This window comes from Trachurus trachurus, assembly GCF_905171665.1.
Source record: "Trachurus trachurus genome assembly, chromosome: 22".
Taxonomy (NCBI): domain Eukaryota; kingdom Metazoa; phylum Chordata; class Actinopteri; order Carangiformes; family Carangidae; genus Trachurus; species Trachurus trachurus.
In genome coordinates this window covers 5885231-5905749 of record NC_139907.1, presented here as the reverse complement: position 1 = coordinate 5905749, position 20519 = coordinate 5885231, and the positions used below count along the sequence as shown (strand labels likewise).

The window sequence follows — 20519 nt, the reverse complement described above, 5'->3', positions numbered from 1 at the left end:
GCTCAGTGGAAGTGTCTGTACCTGGTGAGTCATAGCAACAGGGAGTTTGACTGGCTCTCATCGCTGGCGGGGTGGGGGGGCTCACCCCCCAACCGCTGCTGAAGTAGAGATGAATGCAACGGATGAAAGCGGACGAGCATGCAGCCGCAGCGTATGCCCACGTCAGTGTGTGTGTGTGTGTGTGTGTGGGCACAGCAGCGATGCTACGTGCTGGGCTAATTACTGGAGGTAATTTAACAAAACCTTTCGCTGCTCTGCCTGGCCAGTCTAGATAACTCTCCAGAGGAGGTTGGGCAGGCGGGAGTGGAGGGGAGGGCTTCGGCGCTCTAAAACAAAGGCATCTGCTGGGGAATGTTATTAACACACAGCCTCTGAAGAAGACCGCAGGAAAAGACACTACCTTTGGGGAACATCTTAGGCAAGGAGCAGGAAAAAAAAATCACATTCACAAAGAGTTTAAAAGGATGGATAATTGAATTTTTCAAGGTGTTTTGTTTTGTTTTTGCAGCTTTAATTACTGCTCAGGCCAAAATAAAGTGGACATGTGTGTTGAAGGAGATAAACTGTGTTCTTTAGGGGGTGCTCTGTGTTGTTTTTGTGGAAAATGGGAAAGGAAGTGAAGTGGTTGGCTTGCACGCTCAGGTTGAAATTGAGGTTGCACATTGGATACAATAGTCTTTCTGATGAACTCTCAATGCAATCGATTAGGAAATGAGCTTGTTAAAATCAAAATGATCCCCCTGTCACATCCGCACATCAGCTTGACAGCGAGCCTCCACCACTTCCAGATTTATTTTTGCAGTGCCTATTCCCTCTCCAGTTTGAATAAGAGATGCTGGTGTTAGAAAATGAGAAATGAGCATGTAAACAAACAAGAACCTAAGAGCAGCTTGCAGCTGCTGCAGTGGAAATTGGATTTGGCAGAGGAGTTTTATGACAGCCCTAAGCTGTAAAATTAAAAGCTGTCAGTCTTGTTCTTCTTTTAGTTATTTGTTTTTCAAGAGTACAGATGTGCTCAGGTTATCACGGGCCGAGCTCATCTTTCCAACTGTAAACATTGTGGATAAGAAATACATTTTGCTCGAGGCAAAAACAGACCCGTGGACCGGAGTGAGCCGAGCCTGGTCGGACCGCTCCTGGCAAGGCCAAAATAATTGTTTCTTCTCTTGTACCAAGAGATCGAGGAGCAAAATTAGCCGAGTGTGATATTGTAGCACCTAATGTTGTATTTGAACACTCAGTCAGTATTTTTAATTCCCATTTCTCAGAGATCCACGTCGCAGCCACACATAATGATGTTCTAGGAGCATGATATTGAAAATGGAAAGAAATGATCCTTTACACGGAGAGCCGGGTTGTCTTATCCAGTTATTGACTCATCACTCATTTATCACACAAAGCTGTAAGTGATATTAATGTTTTTGGCCCCTGAGGGACACCACTGGCTTTGGCTGCAGTCAAATGGAAAAACAAAATGGTAATTTGCTCTCTTTCAGTATTTAATTAGGATACTTTCATCTGGTTCACTCCCACCTCTTGCGTGAGCGCCTCTAAAGTGGTTCCAGAGTGGGATCGGAGAGTCTTTTGGACGGGGTCCCAAAGGGTCCTCTGACAAGATTATATATGTTTAATTTCATGCCTTTTTCAACATTGATCATTTCCTCCCACATCAGTCCTACTGCAACCGTAATGTATGTAAATGGGAGGAGATTGTGAATGTAACTGCTTAAGTCTTTACTGGTGTGCAACAGGTGGACACAAATATAATAACATTTTTATTATATGAAAATGGTTTCAGCTTTTCAGTATGTACAGTAATTTATTTTCTACTTGGTGATGGAGTCCATCTTTCTCACTCACAGCTATAAACTGAGCACCCAAAGAAAACCTGTGCATGTGGTGCATGCATCAAATATATGTATTAATCTAATTTAAAGGACCAGTGTGAAATAATAGGCAAGGTGTATTGCCAAAATCTGAATATACTACCCATGAATATATTTGTATAAGTGTATAATCGCTATAAAATAAAGTTTGTTTGGTTTTCGTAGCCTTACAATTATTCTTATACACATAGCAAGGGTCTTGCTTTAGAGAGCGTCGCCATCTTGCACCGCCATGTTTGTACGGCAGCCCAAATGGAAAATCCAGCCAGCCAGAGAGCACATTTTGCGAGTTTCATGTTCATAAATAAACCATCAAAGGAGGAGTAGGAAACAGCAGACATATCACAAAATGTTTTAGATTTTTGATTTTACACCCTGGACCTTTAATGTTGGGGGCGTCGTCTTCACTATTATCACAAGACGACACTGTTTTCTTCTGTCGTCTTCACTCAGAAGCCTTTTTACCACCTCCAGTATAAGAAGGATGAACTGATAAACTTATTATGTCCACCTAATGCAGGTGAATACCTCAGCCCTGTAATAAAGTCAGGACACTGCTGCCTGGCTGCAGCTTGTCCTATCGAGTTGCATTGTGTTCTCCTGACAGCCGCTCCTATTGTAAGGTGCTAAGTGTTTGTCACATAACGTAAAGGCTGAAAACCTAATTGTTTCCTGTTCAGACCAGTTATTGTTGATCCAAGCAGGTCGGTGTTAGATACAACATTACCTCTGTGTGTTTTCATTTAGACACATAGGGAATATTAGACACAAGTGAAGCATCTGTGATGAACGGTGTCGCAGACAAATTACCTTCATGGTGTTTATTCGCTGCAAACAAATTAGACCACAGTTAAAATGATTTGTGGCTTCTCTCGCACACCTGTGGTATTTTTGGCTCTCGTGTTTCTCATCAATGAGTCCACATTGTTCATTAAACCTCCCACTTCCTGGTGTATAGAAGCTGCTCCTGTCTGTCCACACTTTCTTCTTTTTGCTTTGCACGGGAGGATGAATCCGTCATTGTACCGGCAGCCTGCTGGAAGCTGTCAATCTTATTTGTTTGTGGTAATTATTGTTGTTATATTTTGAATATATAATTTACGGCGATTAAAGTTTCTTTTAAAAGTAATGTTGATGCTGCTGAACACAAGGAGAGACGGATGAGAGCAGAAATAAAACAGGATGAAAGAAGGGGGAGGGGATTTTTCTACATTTTTCCTTATGAGATTCATATGTCTAAGGATGGACGATGTCTCACACAGGACAAAGTGTCCCCTCCCCTGAGACAAACCTATCTTCATTTAGTCTTTTTTTTTTAAAAATAAACTTGAGTCGACAGCAGAGTCCAAGATAATCAAGGTGGCAGCTGCGGATGTAAAAACAAAGCAGTGACCCGACGTCTCCCTCAACATCCTGTTTGTTTACATTAATCACGCTCATTCCTCAAAGTCGCAGCAGTGTGTTGATGATTTATTGTTAAAATCCCAGCGTGTCAGAGTTGAGAAGCTGCACATCACTCCGCTATCCAAATATGTGTCTGAGCACTTGTTATTTTCCGTGCGTCGGTTTGACTGCAGTGTTTTCCAGCAGCTCGCTCCGACTGACCCGCCACAAGCTCATTTGTCTGCATCTGAACCCCCACCCCCCCACCCCTCCCTCACTCCCATGTCAGTTCTTAGAGGGGTGGGGGGCCTGTAACGCTGCATGTGTGTGAGTCCAGGATCAACACGGCTTTAAAAAAACTGCTGCAAGCTACACAGGCTACACAACCTCTTAATAACCTTCTCTGTCCAAAGATGCGTAAACACACATGTTCACATGAGCCTCCAACAGACCTGAAATCTTTACCATCGCTGTCGTTATCTGTCTCTTTTAATAAGGACTGTTTGGCCTTCAAACATAGGTCTCATTACATTAGCATCACAGATAGCTACAAACCCCCACCGCACTGTTTCTAATGAACCCTGTAGATACTAATTGGGCTCCTCATCAGTTTAATCACTGATCAGATGGAGTATGAAATTCTGCTGTGTCTTATGTATATATATTGACTGACGGCATCCAAGCAGAGCTCTTCGATTAGGAGTCTTGGTTAATTCTTATTTTTATAAGAATTAACTCCTCCTGGTTTTTCACTTTGGCTGAAAAGTGGAACATTTAAGGAGACTGATCATCAGACGATTATTCTGTTTTTTGTTTTTTCTTCTTACCGAGGGTCTTTGTTTCTCTTTGTTTCCTTAAAAGAGCATTTCCATTGTTTCTTTTCCTCCCACAGACAAGACGTGAAGAAAGAAAGAGAGAAAGAAAAAAAAAACTTTTATAGACTGATCTGACATTAAACAAATCCCCTCAAGGGCTGAAAACTAGCTCATTCATACTATTCGTGGCACTATTCTATTGCTGTTTATTGAGCTGATTTTATTTCCTTGTGTATAAGAGATGATAATTGAATTACAAATGTTTCAAAGGCTGGATCCTGGTTCTCTCAGCTGCAAATAGAACCAAATGCTTAGGGTTTTCTGTTTTCTGTCTCTTTTATATTTGCTGTTTACTGTCATTACATTTCTTCTGACCCACATTTAGCCATAGCCCACTTCTCTGAGGAGACCATAGACTGTGTAGAGTGGTTTTGGATCTAAGAGTGAGCTGCTCCACCGTTGCCATCTTGGCAGGGCCTGACTCCGCCCCCTAAGTCCTGGCTAATCCAAAAATAGCTGAAATTATGGTGCATATCTGGCATATCCTCAGTTATTCAAATATTTAAACCTTAACCCTTCTGTTGTCCTCCTGGGTCAAGGAAGGAAGGACGAAGGGAAGGAAGGCAGGAAGGACAAAAGGAAAGATGGGAGGAAAGTATAGGGGAAAAGGAAGGAAAGATAGAAGGAGGTGGTCGGGAACAGATTGGGTCAAAAAGGAAGGAAGGAAGGAAGGAAGGGAGAGAAAAAGGATTGTGGAAAGAAGGAAGGGAAAAAGGAAGGAAAGAAAGATGGAGGGAAGGAACAGATTTGTTCAAGGAAGGAAGAAGGGAAAGAAGGAAAGAAAGATGGAGGAAGGGAACAGATCAGGTCAATTGGATCAAAAGAGGAAGGAAGAAGAAGTAAGGACGAAGGGAGGGAAGGAAGGGAAAAAGGATTGTGGAAAGAAGGAAGGGAACAGATTGGGTCAATTTGACCCAGAAGGACAACAGGAGGGTTGATAAAATTCAAATGTGTGTGTTTAGTCATCATGAAGCTGTAGAGACCACAAGTGTTTTTGTATCAAGCCGTAAACATGTTTGTTTCTGCTGTGATGGACGTTTTAACATTGGAGTCTATTGGGACTGACTCACTCTTGGAGACGTGCAGACCCTGTTTCCCATAATTCAAGTCATAGAGACTCAGCTGTGTTGACGCCGCTGTCATAGAAATAGTTGAGTTGGTGATGTGGGAGCTTATTCAAACATGATGAGACTGACATAAAAAGTACCAGCCCATTCACATCCTGAGGTGTGTGTGTGTGTGTGTGTATATTTACAGTGCAGATAATAGAGGCTAAAATGTCCTTCCCTGTCAGGTTGTACTGCAACACAGCTCGCTGCACAGACGCATGCACGTGCTATAAACGGACATGATCTGTAAGAGCATAAACAAATAGAGATCTCCCCTCACTTACAACATCAGCTGCACCGAATACATACATGCACACACACACACACACACACATGCACGCCCATAGGCATCCAGGTCTTTGTGCCACTTCCCCAGCTACCTGTGTGACAGGCTGTGTATCCTGCTGGTATGAAAGGTAAGCCTCAGAGAGACGGAGCAGAGAATAAATGTGTAAAATGGGTCAGAGCCTGAATATCATTACTGCCCCGCTCCCCTTGTGTACACTTACTGTGTGTCTCACTGTGTGTGTGTGTGTGTGTGTGTGTGGGTGAAAGAGAGAAGCTGTGATGAATGCATGTGTGAAAAGAGAAAGAAAGTGTGTATGAGTATGTATACAGTGGGTATAAAAATGTGGTGTTGCTAGCTACTGGGGGCATTAAGCTCAACTCTCCAGAGTATAGAGACCAGCGTGGGAAGGGATTGAACTTGTATGTTCAGACAAGTGTGTGTGCGTGCGCGTGTGTGTGTCGAGAAGCAGCCACAAAAGTGTGTGTGAGCCGATACCGAGGCCCAGCTTCCTGTCCGGCTCAGGAATTGGGAGTACAGAAACAGAAAGAAAAAGATGTGGAGGTATGTGTATCTGTATGCAGGCGAGGTGGCGGTGTTATCCATATCCATATCCTCAGCTGAAGTAAAACCATGAATATTGTAGGAGGCGAGCAGGCAGCAGCCGGTCCGGCCAGTGTTTACAGTGAGAGAGAGGGGTAGTGGTGGTGGTGGGGAGGGGGGACTCATCCCCACATATGGATGAGTTGCTGATAAACAGGAGATATTGGTATTAGAGAGTCAGGTTTGTCTGGTTGCCCGCGGCGACAGGAGTTGCACCGCCAGCACCGGCGCTGACACAAATCTCCGCTCCCAGCGCCGCCACTTGATTTCCAGTCGCGGCGCGTTGCTGCATACGAGGCAGCATTGTCCTGAAACTGTGAACAGTGGGGTTTTATTTTATTTTTTATTTTTTTATTTTTTTTTTGGGGGGGGGGGGGGGATCCAATTTGTGTGTGTGTGTGTGTGTAACCCACCAGGGGACGGAGAGGGTTTCTCTGCGGCGGCTGTGCATGTTGCTGACACAGAAAAGAACAGTAACAGCAAAGCCTCCATTATCCATGTCTTTGAAATGATGATGTGTGTTCACCAGGATTTGGGAAGCTTGTGATGTGTAATAATGTTTTTTTTTTTTTTTCTTTCTTTCCACAGTCTGTCCCCAAACCCATCGCCCTCGAGCCTTGCTTCGGCAACAAAGCCGCCGTGCTCTCCATCTTCGTGCGGTTACCCAGGGGCACCGGCGGCATCCCTCCTCCAGGACAGTCTGGTAAGATGCTGCAGCTGAGTTCTCACTCACTTTTCTTTCTTTCTTTCTTTCTTTCTTTCTCTTCTTCATCCATCTCTGCTTTGATTGTTGTGCACTTCCTTCTCCTGTCTGTCCTTGATCTCCTTCTGTTGTACCGAGCTTTTGTTGGAGTTGCAGAGAGACGGTTCTCGAAGCCCGACAGTTTGCTCCGCTAACTTGTCTCACTTTCTTTTTTCCGTTGCTCCCCTCACTGGCTTTCTTCTGATCCACCCCATGCTGAGTTTTAGGCTACGTCCACAGCAGAGTGGATCAAACCTAAAATACTGTCGACACACCACAACTTGTGTTTCCTGGTTTTCAAGAACATTTCTATCCAGAGCAGCAGCAGGAGGAGGAGCGACGCTTAGTCTGTTCCTCCTGCTGCATTTAGATAAAACCATCATGAGGGAGGACACCGGGACAGAAGGTCTGGTCACTCTCTGGGAATTCATCTGGTTATTTAGAAAGTTTGGGCTAAATTCCCACTGGTTTACTGGTTTACCCACTGGTTAGAGGGGTTTCAACCTTTAACTGGTTTATCTGACCTCCACTCTACTAGATTTACACATCTCTTTTGCGTCGTGTTCACCTTGTGTCCATAGTTGTTAACAGAAACTTTCAGAAACGCTTCTGGACTTGTTTTAGTCTGAAGTCTTGAGTTCTATACACTGAAGTTAAACTCACTCACCCATAAAAGACGTGTTAATCCACTTGCTAGGTGGTCATTGACCTCTTGGCGAAACGTTAAGCATCGTCACCCGCAGTGCAGGAGACCCGGGTTCAAAACCCACTCAGGGCAGGCTAGAACAACATCGGTCACACATATAAATATACATAAATATTTATATGGAAAAATGACTTTGTTAATTTACCAACATTTTAATAAACGGTAAATCATTGACATCATCATTCTATTGTTCTTTACCACATGTTGTATATTTGACATGAAGATTAATCTCACAGAACGTTCTTCAACTCAGTGAAAGGAGACATGAAAACAAAACTCAGGTCGTTTTAATTGAGGACAAATAACAGCTTGGACTGATGGGAAATGTGGTTTTAATGCTGAGGAACTCCGATGTCAAAGAGGAGCCACCAATCATCCTCTAGTACCATCTGATTAGTTTACAGTGATTGTGTGATGTTAGCAGCGTTAATGTGACCGTGATGAATCATGTTTTAAGATGCTGCTTCTCTCTCTCTCCTCTCTCCTGTGTTGATGAACTGGAGGATGGAGCCCGCTGCTTCCTCTTCTCCTCCTCTCATCTCTGTTTCCTCACTTCCTCATCTTTCTGTCTGCATGCTGCAGCCCCCTCCCTCCCCCCTCCCTCTCTCTCTCCATCCTCCTCTCTCTGTGTGGTCTGGGTTTAAAGTGCATTTCCCTGTGCTCACATGTTATTTTCTCTTCCTTCTTCATTCCATCCTGTGCAGCTTGATAGCACTGAGAATTGAGCCCGTTGCCTCCTTTCATCCAATACTCACTCACTCACTCTCTTTACTCTCCCTCCCCGCATCCTTCATCTGTTTTCTTTATCCTTGTTTCCGTGACGGCGGGATCGGACTCAGGACTGAGCACTTCACTCACCTTTTCTCTTCTGTGTCTTCCACTGTTTCCTTCAAGGACTCAACCTGTTTCCTGTCTCCTTACCCCCTCCTCCCTTCTGCGTTTAACCCCCTCTTTGCCTCCCACAGTCGCTGTCCCCAGACCACCAGCACGCCCCGGGGCCCTAATTAATTACAACATAGTCCCTTTGTCATAACAAAACCGTCTCGGCTGTTGGTGAAACTTTCCCTCGGGCGGCTTTTTGTTGAGCCCGTGCTCTCCTCCCCTCCTCCTCGTGCCCCTGAGCTTCTCCTGTTACAACGCTTTTAACTCGTTTCCCACGCGGCCGGCATCCGTTTCCATTCCTCGGGCTGCGTGTGATTGTGTGTCGTCGGCGTCGCGACCTCGTGGCACAGCTGTTTCCAGTTAAACGGATAGTTCACCCAAAATTCAAATTTCACTCATTATCTACTCCCCCTCATGTGGACTAAGGGCTGGGAGAAGTTTCAGAGTCCTCCGTGGCTTCTCTGAGTTACAGGGGGTCTCGGCGTAGCAGTGCATGTCCATATAACGGTCGCAAATGGATACCAACTGTCTTCGTAACAAAAAGACACACCAAAAAAAACCAAATACCTCCATGCTGCTCGTATGTAATGCGAAATGTCCCGAAAAAAAATTAATTAAGTTTATATTTCAAGCTTGTTTTGTAGCGGAAGCTTCTCGAAGCTCCTCTTCCCGGTTCGTCACATTTGGACGAACTGGGAAGAGGACGGACCCTGGTTCTTCCAAATTTGACGAACCAGGAAGAGGAGCTTCCGCTACAAACAAGCTTGAAATATAGACTATTTAATTTTTTTCGGGACAAGTTTGCATTTCGGGGCTTCAATACAAGACGGACATTACAGACGAGCAGCATGCAGGTATTTGGATGTTTTTTGGTGTGTCTTTTTGTTACAAAGACAGTTGGTATCCATTTGCAACCGTTATATGGACATGCACCGCTACGCCGAGACCCCCTGTAACTCAGAGAAGGGACGGAGGACTCTGAAACTTCTCCCAGCCCTTAGTCGACATGAGGGTGAGTAGATACTGTAATGAGTGAAATTTGAATTTTGGGTGAACTATCCCTTTAAGCTCTTCCCAAAATGGCTGCCTTTGTACCTCTCCAAACAGCCAGGAGGAGGTCAGAGCCTCAAATTATCTCTGATTCGTATCCGAGCCTCGTTTTTTTAGATGGTTAAAAACAAGCGTGCACTCGACAAACTCGGTTCTGCAGCCTGTTCCGCTGAGGACTGTCAGGCTGTATGAATTCAGAGGATGTGATGATCCCAGCCGCGGCGGCTTCTCCCCGCGGAGTTTAGATTTCGCCGTCGGCTATGTGCAGTTGATCGGGGTAAATGCATCCATCATTGGAGATAAATGGAGTTTATTGGAATTTCATGGCTCAGAGAGTATTAATAAATGTTAATGAAGTGCGGTAGAAGTTAATGATTGCCTGTGTTGCGAGTCTGTGATCTCGCCACCTGCATATGTGAGTGTGTGTGTGTGTGGGTCTCACACAGTTTGTCAGTGTCATGTACGTTCACACTCAAAAAAAGTGACATAAATTATGAATCCATCCCAAAAAAGTCGGTATGTGTGAAAAAGCTCTTGGTTTCTGAGGCAGCTGATTAAAATGACTGCTGTGATGATGCATAAAAGAAAATGGAAGAAGCACCTGCAGCTTTCACACAAATGGCAGTTTAAAGACCTGAACGGTGAAGAGGATAAAAGCAAAATCAATTAAAGTCAATCAAAAAGTCATAAAGTCAGAACAATAGATCACAGCAATACAGTCCGATTATTACAGTCGTTAATTGCTCTAAAATTAAAGTACAAGCTCCAAGTTCTACAGGATTATTGAGGCTGCCAGCGTTTCTCATATTTCAGTGTTTAAAAAGCTTTATACACATAAACTTCATATCTTTACAGAATTTGTGACCATTAAAGTGTATTCAATTGATCTGAGTTATCTAAATCATATGATGATTGATTCCCAGTCCATTAAATAGGTAATTTGCATCTTTATCAGTATTTAGTTTTACTATGCAATATAGACTTTTATAGCTTTTTCTGCTGTTACTTATACACCTTCCAGTGGCTCACAGATCTTCTGTTTCAACTGCACTTCACTTGTTGACCATGAAATTCAGAATTGATAGAATTGATTTTAAGATTTTATTACTCACATTTAAAGCGCTGCACGGCTCAGCTCCCAGCTATTTGCAACCTGAAGTCCGCAGACACGGCCTTCTAGGGTCTAGGATGGAAACTAAGGGGGACAGGGCTTTTTATCACAATGCCCCCAGACTCTGGAGCAGCCTACTGTACCTGTGGACCTCAGGTTATCCTGCTCTTCAACGAACTTGAAGTCTCTTTTAAGGGTTAGGTAACCCTAACCCTAACCCTAGCACCTTGTAACTTTGTTAAGAAAGGTGCTATATAAATAAAGTTTCTTTTTCTTCTTCTTAAAACTTCATTTGATCCTCATTCACAAATTGAATGACCTGCTATCATTTAGTCACTTTAATCTGATCTAATCTGTTCTTTTTATATATATGGGGCTTTTTTGCCTTTTAATGGACCAGGATAGTAGAGAGAGTGACAGGAAATGGGAGGCAGAGAGGGGGGTAATGACACGCAGGATAGATAGACTGCTCTACCAACTGAGCTAAACATCGCCCCTGATCTAATCTGTTCTTTTAGTGTGAAGACGTTTTGACAACTTTATGAATGAACGAACTGATTTGAACTGATCGAAATGACTGATTCGAATTCACAGATTAAGCATGTGACACATCTGTTATTATTATGTATATTATATCATTATTATATTGTCTAACTCTGCTGTTTGTGTGTGTGTGTGTGTGTGTGTGCAGGTCTGGCCGTGGCCAGCGCGCTGGTGGACGTCTCTCAGCAGATGTGTGTGGGCTACAAGGAGAAGTCTGGAGGCCTGAGGAACCGCAAACAGCAGCCCACCGCACAGCCCTCCACCTGTATCTGACCACGCCCCCCTCTCCTCCTCCTCCTCCTCCTCCTTCATCCTCCACCATTCCCAGCCCAACGCTCTCCCATTAGCCCCCCCTGCCTCGGCCCCCTCCTTCAGAGACTTCTGCCGGCTCCGCTCTGGCAGGGAGAGGTGCATGCTGGGACGCAGGACTTGGAACATTTTGGCGAGGGGCCGAGTCGTCTGTGGAGGACTGACGCCTCAGTGGGGCCCCGCCCGGCCCCGCCCGGCCCCGCCCGCCTACCCTTCGCCCCCCCTTTCTCTCCTCCTACAGGATCGTCAAACTGAATGACAGACACTGGACCCAGAGGAGGGGGGAGCAGGGGAACGAGGGAGGGAGGGACGAAGCGGGTGCTTACGCCACCCCTACCCATCAAAAAACGGAAAAAAACAAACAAAAAAAAACAAAAAAAAGACATTTTACATTTGTCGACACCGCCTCGTTAGAGTCGAGGCGGCCACGGCTTGCTGCTAGAAGAGATCCTCGTCTCGTAGTTTTTGAAAAACCCAGAGACTTTGCAACCTTCTATGTTCTTGTTTTACTTAAGTTATTGTTGTTTTGTATTGTGTTATTTTGAATGCAGGAACAAACTGGACGTGTTCAACTGCACATGCACACAAACACACCTCTACACACACATAAACTCACGCGAGCATTTTTCCCTCCCCCCTAAACTACTGCTTCCCCCAGGCCCTCGACCCATTTGCAGCCCATTGTCGCCCGCTGTCAAGTTCCACCGCTCAGCGCTGAGGGCCGGTGTCACCAGAGTCCTGTACAGTTTGGCCTCGGAGCGAGCGAACAGCATGTTCAGACCTCCTTTAATGAGGATCCACTGTAGGAGGCCGGCCGCGCAGCCAAAGCACATCTGAAGTCTGTGACATTTCTAATCGGCCTCCGTGTCTTCTGCCGCTGTCTTGTGGCCTGTCTGGAGCTTTGTCTCCGACCTCTTTCTCTGTCTCTCTCTTTCTCTCTCTGTGTCTCTCTGTGTGTGTGTCTGTGGCCATCTGGCTGCCGACCCAACCTCCTTCCTACAGTAAACTCTCTGGCAGTGTGAGAACAAAACAACGCCACGGCAACATCTCATCCACCACGCTGGCTCTGCCTGGCTGGATCGTGCGCCAGTGCCGATTTGAAAGTTTTCCAGCTAATTACTCCTCCAGTTGCATTGGAAGCCAATGTGTCGGCACACAGGTGCACATGCATAGCTAAACAGCCGGTGGTTGAGAAAACCCCTCCAGCGTTTAATAACGATTGTCGCCGTGGCAGCGCGGCGTGAGACAGGCTTCCTATAGATGGTCTCTGTGATTGACCCGAGTGATCGGGGTGATCCGGGCGATGGGGGTGACGGTTCAGCGTCCTCTGTGATCGTTGCCTAGGAAATCCATAGCCTCTAATTGCTGCTGCCGTGCCCCTAACATGCAACACATGCCCCCACCCTGCACCCCACCCCCCTCTATAACACCACCAGTCAATGAGCAATCTACAGCTGCCCAATTAGCCCCCAATGCAGCGGCGGGGGGCTGTGTTCATATTGATGCAGCTACAGCGGCTGCGGTTAATGCCAACATTTAAATGGCACCAGGCCGACAGCTCCACATGAAGCCTACACACACATACACACGCACATACACACACACATCCCCACGCACATCCCCAGAGCAAGCAGCCACATTGCAGATGTCGTCGTCTTTTTCCTTATTTGCACCTTTTGAATGGACTGTATCTCATGGATATTCATGCAAACACAAAAAACGACAAGAAAGAAAAACATGCATCACTTTTTTTTTTTTTTCTAAAGATTGCCTCTTGAAATTATCCTCCTCTCTCGGGCTTACGTCCTTCTTTGTGCACCGTGTGTGAGGTTTCTCTAAGCCGGTGGTGTTTTTTTTTTTATTCCATTTTATTTTTTATTTTCCCCTCCATTTATATCTGCTCTACCTGCTCTCTCCACAGTCCTTATCTGAAATCACTGGTCCATTTATAAAGAAACATTACTTTTTTTTGTCAACTGGGGAAAATGAGGGAAACCAGAACGGGGAGAAAAAAACATGAGACACAAAAAAAAAGAAGAGAGAAACACTCAGGCTGCTAGTTGAAAACAGAGCTGTTGCTTTGAAATGCCAGGAGTCATTTTCTGTTTTATAAGGGCATGGGGGTGTCAGATGTGTGTTTCTTACCTTTTTGTCCTTTCTCCATCAGCAACCAACCTTGGCTATTGGCTTGAATTACTCCACCTTGGTCATCTTCTGCTGCATATAAGTCTCAAACTGTACCGCAACACCTGCAGGTGTTTGACAGCAGAAGCTATAGAAGACGTATCTCCTTTTCAAAGTTATTAACTCGCTGCCTTTGGAGATGAAGTTACAGTAATAGAACAATTTAATAACTCACATTCTGCCCTAAAGAGCCCGGCGTATTTAGTTCCAGGCTCTCACATGTGTTCAGCATACTAGAACTGCTCACCATCTGGTTAAAGGGCACACTTTTAGCATTGTAAAAAGGTCAGAGCAGAAAGCATGAACAAAGTTGACATTCTGTAATTATAGAGAGCTGGATGTGCTCAGAAGTCCACTCAGCGAGCACCACCATCACATTCAGGAGGCGGCTCTGTCCGTACGAGCACCGAGGAATCAAAGCACTTCACTCGCTCTCGCTATTATCAATCCTCTTTTTGCTCTTTTCTCCACCAGAGTCACTTTTTTTGGGGGGGGGGGCGGTTCAGGTTTTGATGTTTTTGCTCTGGCGCTTCTGCTGGAGGCTTGATGGTAGAAAATCACCGTCAACTGTCGATCGAATGTGGTAGAAGTGGCATATGGATGCTAAGTTGGTCCATCTGAGTGCAAATTAAAGGAAAAAAAAAAAAAAACTCACGCAAAAAAAGCTAGTCTGAGTTGTATAATGCATTTTTTTTTACTAAATACTGTTTCTGTGAGGCTGTGGGAGTTTTATTTTTATTTTTTTACCATTTGTACCTCAGTCTCTTTCCTACGCACCTGTCACTTCTTCTCAGGTGTGCAGGACTTTCTTTTTTTTGACATTGTTTGCCTACAGTATCATTCTGTTTGGCAGGTAACCAACGTTGTTGCCAAAAGTCTTGTTTGGGAGGGAAAATGCTGACAATAGCAGGATTGTTTCAGGATGTACAAGGCACAGAGGAAGTAGTGCTGTTCTTCTACTGTGCAGAAATGGTGCAACTCCCACTGACTCCTGTGGACGTCCTTCTGCCACAAAACCAAACATATGTAGGGAAAAAAAACAACTCAATTTGTTGTAATTCGCTTTATTAAAACTTGACCTTATGAAGCCGGAGCGTGACCCCGAGCTGATGGAGACAAGACAGAGAGAGAGGCGAGCAAACATAACCTTTAACATCTCATGACCCATCATCAAACAGACCATGTGCTCCTGACTGTCCACGCAGCATGTCTCTGTCCTCCGCAGCATCAGCACACTTCAACAAGAGCAGCTCTGAGATCAGCCGACATCTCACACAGCACACTTGATTTTCTGTCAGGAGAACGACCTCATTTACACAACACTCAGACACACAAACAGTCACTATACCTGCTCACTGCTAGAAAATCACTTTGTTTGGTAACAACACTCTTCAGTTGCAAATTTTATTTCATTTCCCAACGAAGCAGAAATCTCATTTTTGCAAAGAATCTCTTCATATATGAATCAATTTGAACGGCTGATTCACAATGTACTGTAGTAATAATTTCACAAAGAATCAAGATTGTGTGTGTCTGCGTGGTTGTGTGAGTGTGTGTGTGGTTTTTTTCTTTCTTCTTTTTTTGTAAATGAATGTAAAATGAAAAATCACCTGTGCAGCCAAGGTAAACCTGTAAACTGGAACGCCTGTTAGCCTGCTAGCGTTAGCTCCTGGGTGCCACGGTAACGCAGACAACAGCACGGTAACTAGAAGGTCACAGGTTCAGAACACGTTGGAGAAGGTTTGTCTTGTTTAGGATGTGTCGAGAAAGAAGACAGAAGGTTTTCAGCCCAGAGCTTCTCTCAAACTACTACAAAACTCTGCTTTGGTGGCTCCAAGAAACAGATCACAGTCTATGGGTAAAAGTTTGTTTCTACCTCTGTTGGTTGATGATTAGTTTAACCCACTTTACATTGACAGGCAAAAAACTTTGCGGATATTATTACTCTGTTGTCCTGTGTGGCCGGTCTCGCCGCGTTTCAAACTGCAATATCAGCAGAGTGATCAGAAACAAACTCTATTATCTGTAAACACTATTTGACCCAGATCTGTTGTCAGCAGTCTCACTGGGTTCCTGCACAGGTCTGTGAAGTCTCCGAGCGTGGAAAGTGATTAGGGTTTTAGAGTTTAGAGGGAAAATATATTGCAACTTCAACATTTACCCAAGACTTTTCACGCCTGGTCCACCCACTCAGGCGTTTTCATTTATTTTTGGCTGATTAGACGTCTTCTCAGGACTGTGTGGGACGGCGTGTACACACCCCGAGCTTGATTGACATCTCCTACCAATCAGGGTGGGGGCAAACGCAGACTTCTATAGCAGTTCTGGATAAAATGAATCACAAAACACACATTACTGTGGTAATGGTGAGGGTAATGTAATGTTTGTGATGTGTTTTTGATACACAATCACAGACCGACTGGTTAGTTGTTGACTTTAGGTCTTTATAATGTCAGTAAGTGGAGATATGTGGTTTTGTTTTGAGTCCACATGGAGTTTGCTTGGAGCATCTGCAGCTCCACACAGTCTTAAATGAGGTCTAATCAGCCACATTGATGCTGTTTGTCTACATGCTTGGTTTTGTTTGTTGATCTCTCAGCTGGGTTAGCGGGTTAGCCACACTGTTTGGCTCGGTAGCTCTGACAGACTGTGGCCAACCCATGACAGGCTTCACTGTGTGTATGTGTGTGTCACTAACTTCTAAAATGTGTTAAATCCAGTTCCTTTTCTCATGAAATATTTGCTACTTTTATGCATTTGTTCATACATTTTAATTCCTGCGTTGTTGACATGTCTCTGCCCATTACCGCCACCTGCGGGTCAGTGGATTGGTGTAAAATTGACAGGAATGTGTTATCAACCCACTCATGCAGACAGTGATCCACAGTGACACTAGTGGTCAGAAACTCCACAGGGTAAAACTGAAGTTACTGCTGCAGAGGTTTCCACCAGCAAACCAGCGGGAGGCTTTTATTGTGAAACAGCTAGAGGAAATGCAATGCATTTATCACTGAGCAAGCAGAGCAGAACATGGACATATAGACTGCCACATTTTGTCAGCAGATCAGTTTTGAACATTAAAGGGAGGACTCGTAGAAGAAATATATAGGTGAAAGGGGGTTTCTGCAGTTTGTGCAAACAGACTTCCACCAGATGATCAATAGCCTTTTTTTTCTGCGGTGACATGTTGTGGAAAAACACTGTACCAGCATGACTGTAATGGTGGCGGATGCTCATGGCTTGGCTCACTGCAAGCATCCCCAGACCTGCTGAAAAAGAAAATCTTGTACTGCTGTGACAGTCACAAAATTTATGCAAACGTGCACCTTTTTTTTTTTTGCCTAATCATAAATTAAAATTGCATTAGAGAAGAGTGTCCCATCCCTTCAAAATAAGAGCCTGTAGAAACTCATGAGCACAATACTGTACCAACCTGGACTCACCAAGGTTAAAATCTTTGGACTTTTTCTCCCTTTGCTCTACCGACCGCATCAAAGCCCAGTCCTGCAGGTAAACATGAACTTTACTGTAGCACCTTATTGATGGTGCATTACAGGATTCCTGGGTCCTAAAGTTCAAATTTTCCGGACGATTACCTCTTTCCACCATCTGCACCTGCCCGAGTGTGAAGTGGCCCCCAAGCTGATCAAAAAATATCTGAGAGGGGTGTGCGTGTGTGTGTATATGTGTGTGTGTGTGGAATTTTTGCAAAGGGAAATGTGTAGGAACCCTGTGCACAGTCTGCGGTCGTGCCACCCGACCTGTGAAAAACACCTGTCGCTTTGGTTTTGATTTAAAGAGATGAGCAGCTCCCTCCATCTCGCCTCGCTCTCTAAGCCTCAATCTTTTATCGGGGTAACAGTTCATTTACAGTGGCCTTATTTCAACTTATTTCATCTCTGTATTAACTGACACAAATGTACAGCGAGCATATTTATTACGTGTGATTAGTTACTGGAAACTTTCCTAATATTCACATTGCAAGTAGATTTTTTTTGTCAAACACTGGCAGCATTAATATATATGTTTAAAATGCTTTAATACACAGGTTGAAGCATCAGAATAAGGTCATTGTAAAACCAGGCTTTACCCTCTCTCTCTCTCTTTCTCTTTCTTCTGTTCTTTCTTTCTGTCCCTCTTTGTATAGCGGCATTATATATACTGATGAAGTAGTTTGTTAATATGTATAATTTAGCAGTTGCTCTGTTTTTTTGTAAATAATGAGAAAGTATTGTGAATGACATTTGTTGAATGGTTTTTAAGAAAAATCATTCATGGCAAACCTCTCCAGGCTTTTAAAAATGTGACTACAGTACATAGCATATTTTGTATGTAAGACAGCAGTGTAAAGATGAACAAGCATTACTAGAAGCTGATGAAACTACATGTAAAACTTGAGGATAATAGCTTAATGAACTTGTAATTACTGATGTACATAAAAGAATGACAGAACATTTTTGTCTATTATTAAATGTGAAAATCCATCCGTTGCCGTTTGTCTTCGTAACGACCTCTTACTTCATCTCAAACTTCTCCCGTTGTGCTTGTTTGAATGAGCCTCGAGCGCCTGAGTGTGGCGCCTGGGAACATGAATGAATTATGGTACGAAAGTAAAAAATTTAAGATATTTTCTTTAAAGGTGCAACTTCAGAAACAAACGTTGGTAAAAGCCTGAGGAGGCTGTAACATGACGGAGTTCCTCAAAGTCAAAGCATATACTGTAAATGACTTGCAATGTGTTTTTATCAGATTTTATTTATTTGGTTTGACACTGGTGGAAAGGTTATGGTTAGGGTTTTGTGTAACTTTTTTTTTTTTTGCCTGATTGTGCTACAGATGAAGGTGTTGGTGTAACACAAAGCTTCATCCTCTGGGGAATGCAGCCAATATTTTGTAAAGAGATGATGAATTAAATTACATATCATGTAAATGTATCCTCTTAGGAACTTTGATTATCGTTTTTAAAAACACAACATCAGTGGAGGTTTCCCCTGTTGTGACTGAAATATATTTACAAATTAAACAGATGTCCATGAAATAGAAACAGTCATGGTCCACAGAGGATGAACCCTCAGGAGATTAGTGCTACCAAAACAGCTTTGAGTAAAATGTTTAACTAGATGCATTTCCATGAACTTTGACACTCTTGGTCCCCTGAAAGTTAATACCATATATTCATATATTTAATTAAATGTATCCAAAACCTTGGTTCCTGATCCAGGATCTACAAAATTAATTATGCTCACATCTGTATAGCAGCTGTTAGAAACCAAGACTGTAGTGAATATTACACTTGCTAAACATCATTGTTACCATTGTTATTGTGAGGATGTTGGTGTGCTACTGTTAGCATTTAGCATACTCTGTATTACAGCCTCAGAGCAGCTAAAAGCTAAATGCTAAATATTCCCCAGCAGGGCCGTTGCTAGGAATTCTGGGACCCCCTAAAGAATCCTAAAGTGGGCCCCTATCCCCTAACTTTTCCAGTTTTTTTTTCTTAGACTACGTATATCATTTTTTATTTAGCCTACTTTGTTTTGATGCTAATGCAGCATTACTATGAGTATTAGTCAGGGTCTTAAGCAGAATAAATCAGTCATACAAAGATTAGACTGTGTTTTGTGGGCCCCACTGGGTGCTGGGCCCCTAGAATTATCATCACCTTTCTCCCCTATACAACAGCCCTGTTCCCCAGAGTTCAGACGCGTATCCAACAAGCACAGAGAGCTCGCACCAAAAACTTAAAGAAGCCACTCGACGTATGAAAGCGTTTCGCCTTTTCCTTCTCATGTCAATTAGAAGTGATGATCGTTTTATTGTTTGTGAAGCACTGTATGTGGAGGGGGTTCTTCCTCTGGGGAGAATGAATGTGCTCAGAGATAGTTAATGATATTTTCACTTAGAAAAGTGGAAATTTTAAATCTTAAAGGTCAAGAGGTCACCAAAATAGTTGGGTACATCCTCTGCATATAGTTGAGCTATTTGTAAGTGAGATAAAAGGCTCAGGTGGAGAGTTTCCTTCTCGTGACCTTTGGAGTCAGTCAGCAGGTGTCAGTCAGGGTCAAATGTGAAAAGACAAACTTATTTCCTCTCCTCATTGGATTGAGATGCTGCGACGCGTTCGTCTGCTGCTCCAAGTAGGATGAAACAAATGTTGAGTATTATTATTTGTAAATACACTTTTCCTCGGGCCTGTTTTCAAATAATCGCTGCTATTTTTAATGCTGCTGTTGATGTTTCCGAGCCCTGCAGCTACGCAGCGGCAGGAGAGGCTGAGTGTCGCTGAGCCGCTGTGTTCTCACCAGCAATTATTCATCACCAGTCATCCTGCATCTCTCTTTCATTCTTTCTCTCCCTTTAATCTCTCCCTCCCTCCTTCTCACTTCATGTCTCTTTTTGTTTCACTCTCCCACTCTCTTCTCCTCCTTTCACTCCTCATCTTTTTCTTTTCGCCTGTGAGCTCTCATTCTCACCCGTTTCTTTCTCCTCTTCTCTTCTCCTCTCTCTCTCTCCCTTTCTGTCTGGCACCTTTTTTTCGTCTTCGTTCTTTCCTTTGCTCCTTTGTCATTCGTCTCTACTTTCTTCTCTCCGAGTCTCAAACTTCTCCCACTCACCTCATCCCTTTGTGTTTGTCTTTTCATCTCTTTCCACTTTTCTTCCTTTCTTGTATCTTTGCATCCTTCTGCCAATTTCTTTTCTAGTCCCTTATCTCATCCCTCTCTCCTCATACAACTTTTTCTCTGCCTTTTCTTCATCACCATCATTCATGTATTTATTCATTCATTCGTTCATGCTCTCTCTCTTCCATTCGTCCATTTTATTCTATCCTCATATTCTCTCTTTTGACTTT

At 43.8% G+C, this 20519-nt stretch overlaps 1 protein-coding gene across 3 annotated transcripts in view; it reads left to right on the top strand.

Moving 5' to 3' along the window:
• Positions 1-18147, top strand: part of atrn (attractin) — a 161567-nt gene extending 143420 nt beyond the window's left edge. For all 3 annotated transcript variants that reach the window (XM_083998989.1, XM_083998990.1, XM_083998991.1), the window contains 2 exons: positions 6731-6845; positions 11325-18147. In XM_083998989.1, coding sequence (XP_083855115.1) covers positions 6731-6845; positions 11325-11449 — 240 coding nt within the window. In that variant the 3' untranslated portion in view covers positions 11450-18147. The remainder of the gene's footprint in view (positions 1-6730; positions 6846-11324) is intronic.
• The last annotated feature ends 2372 nt before the right edge of the window (positions 18148-20519 follow it).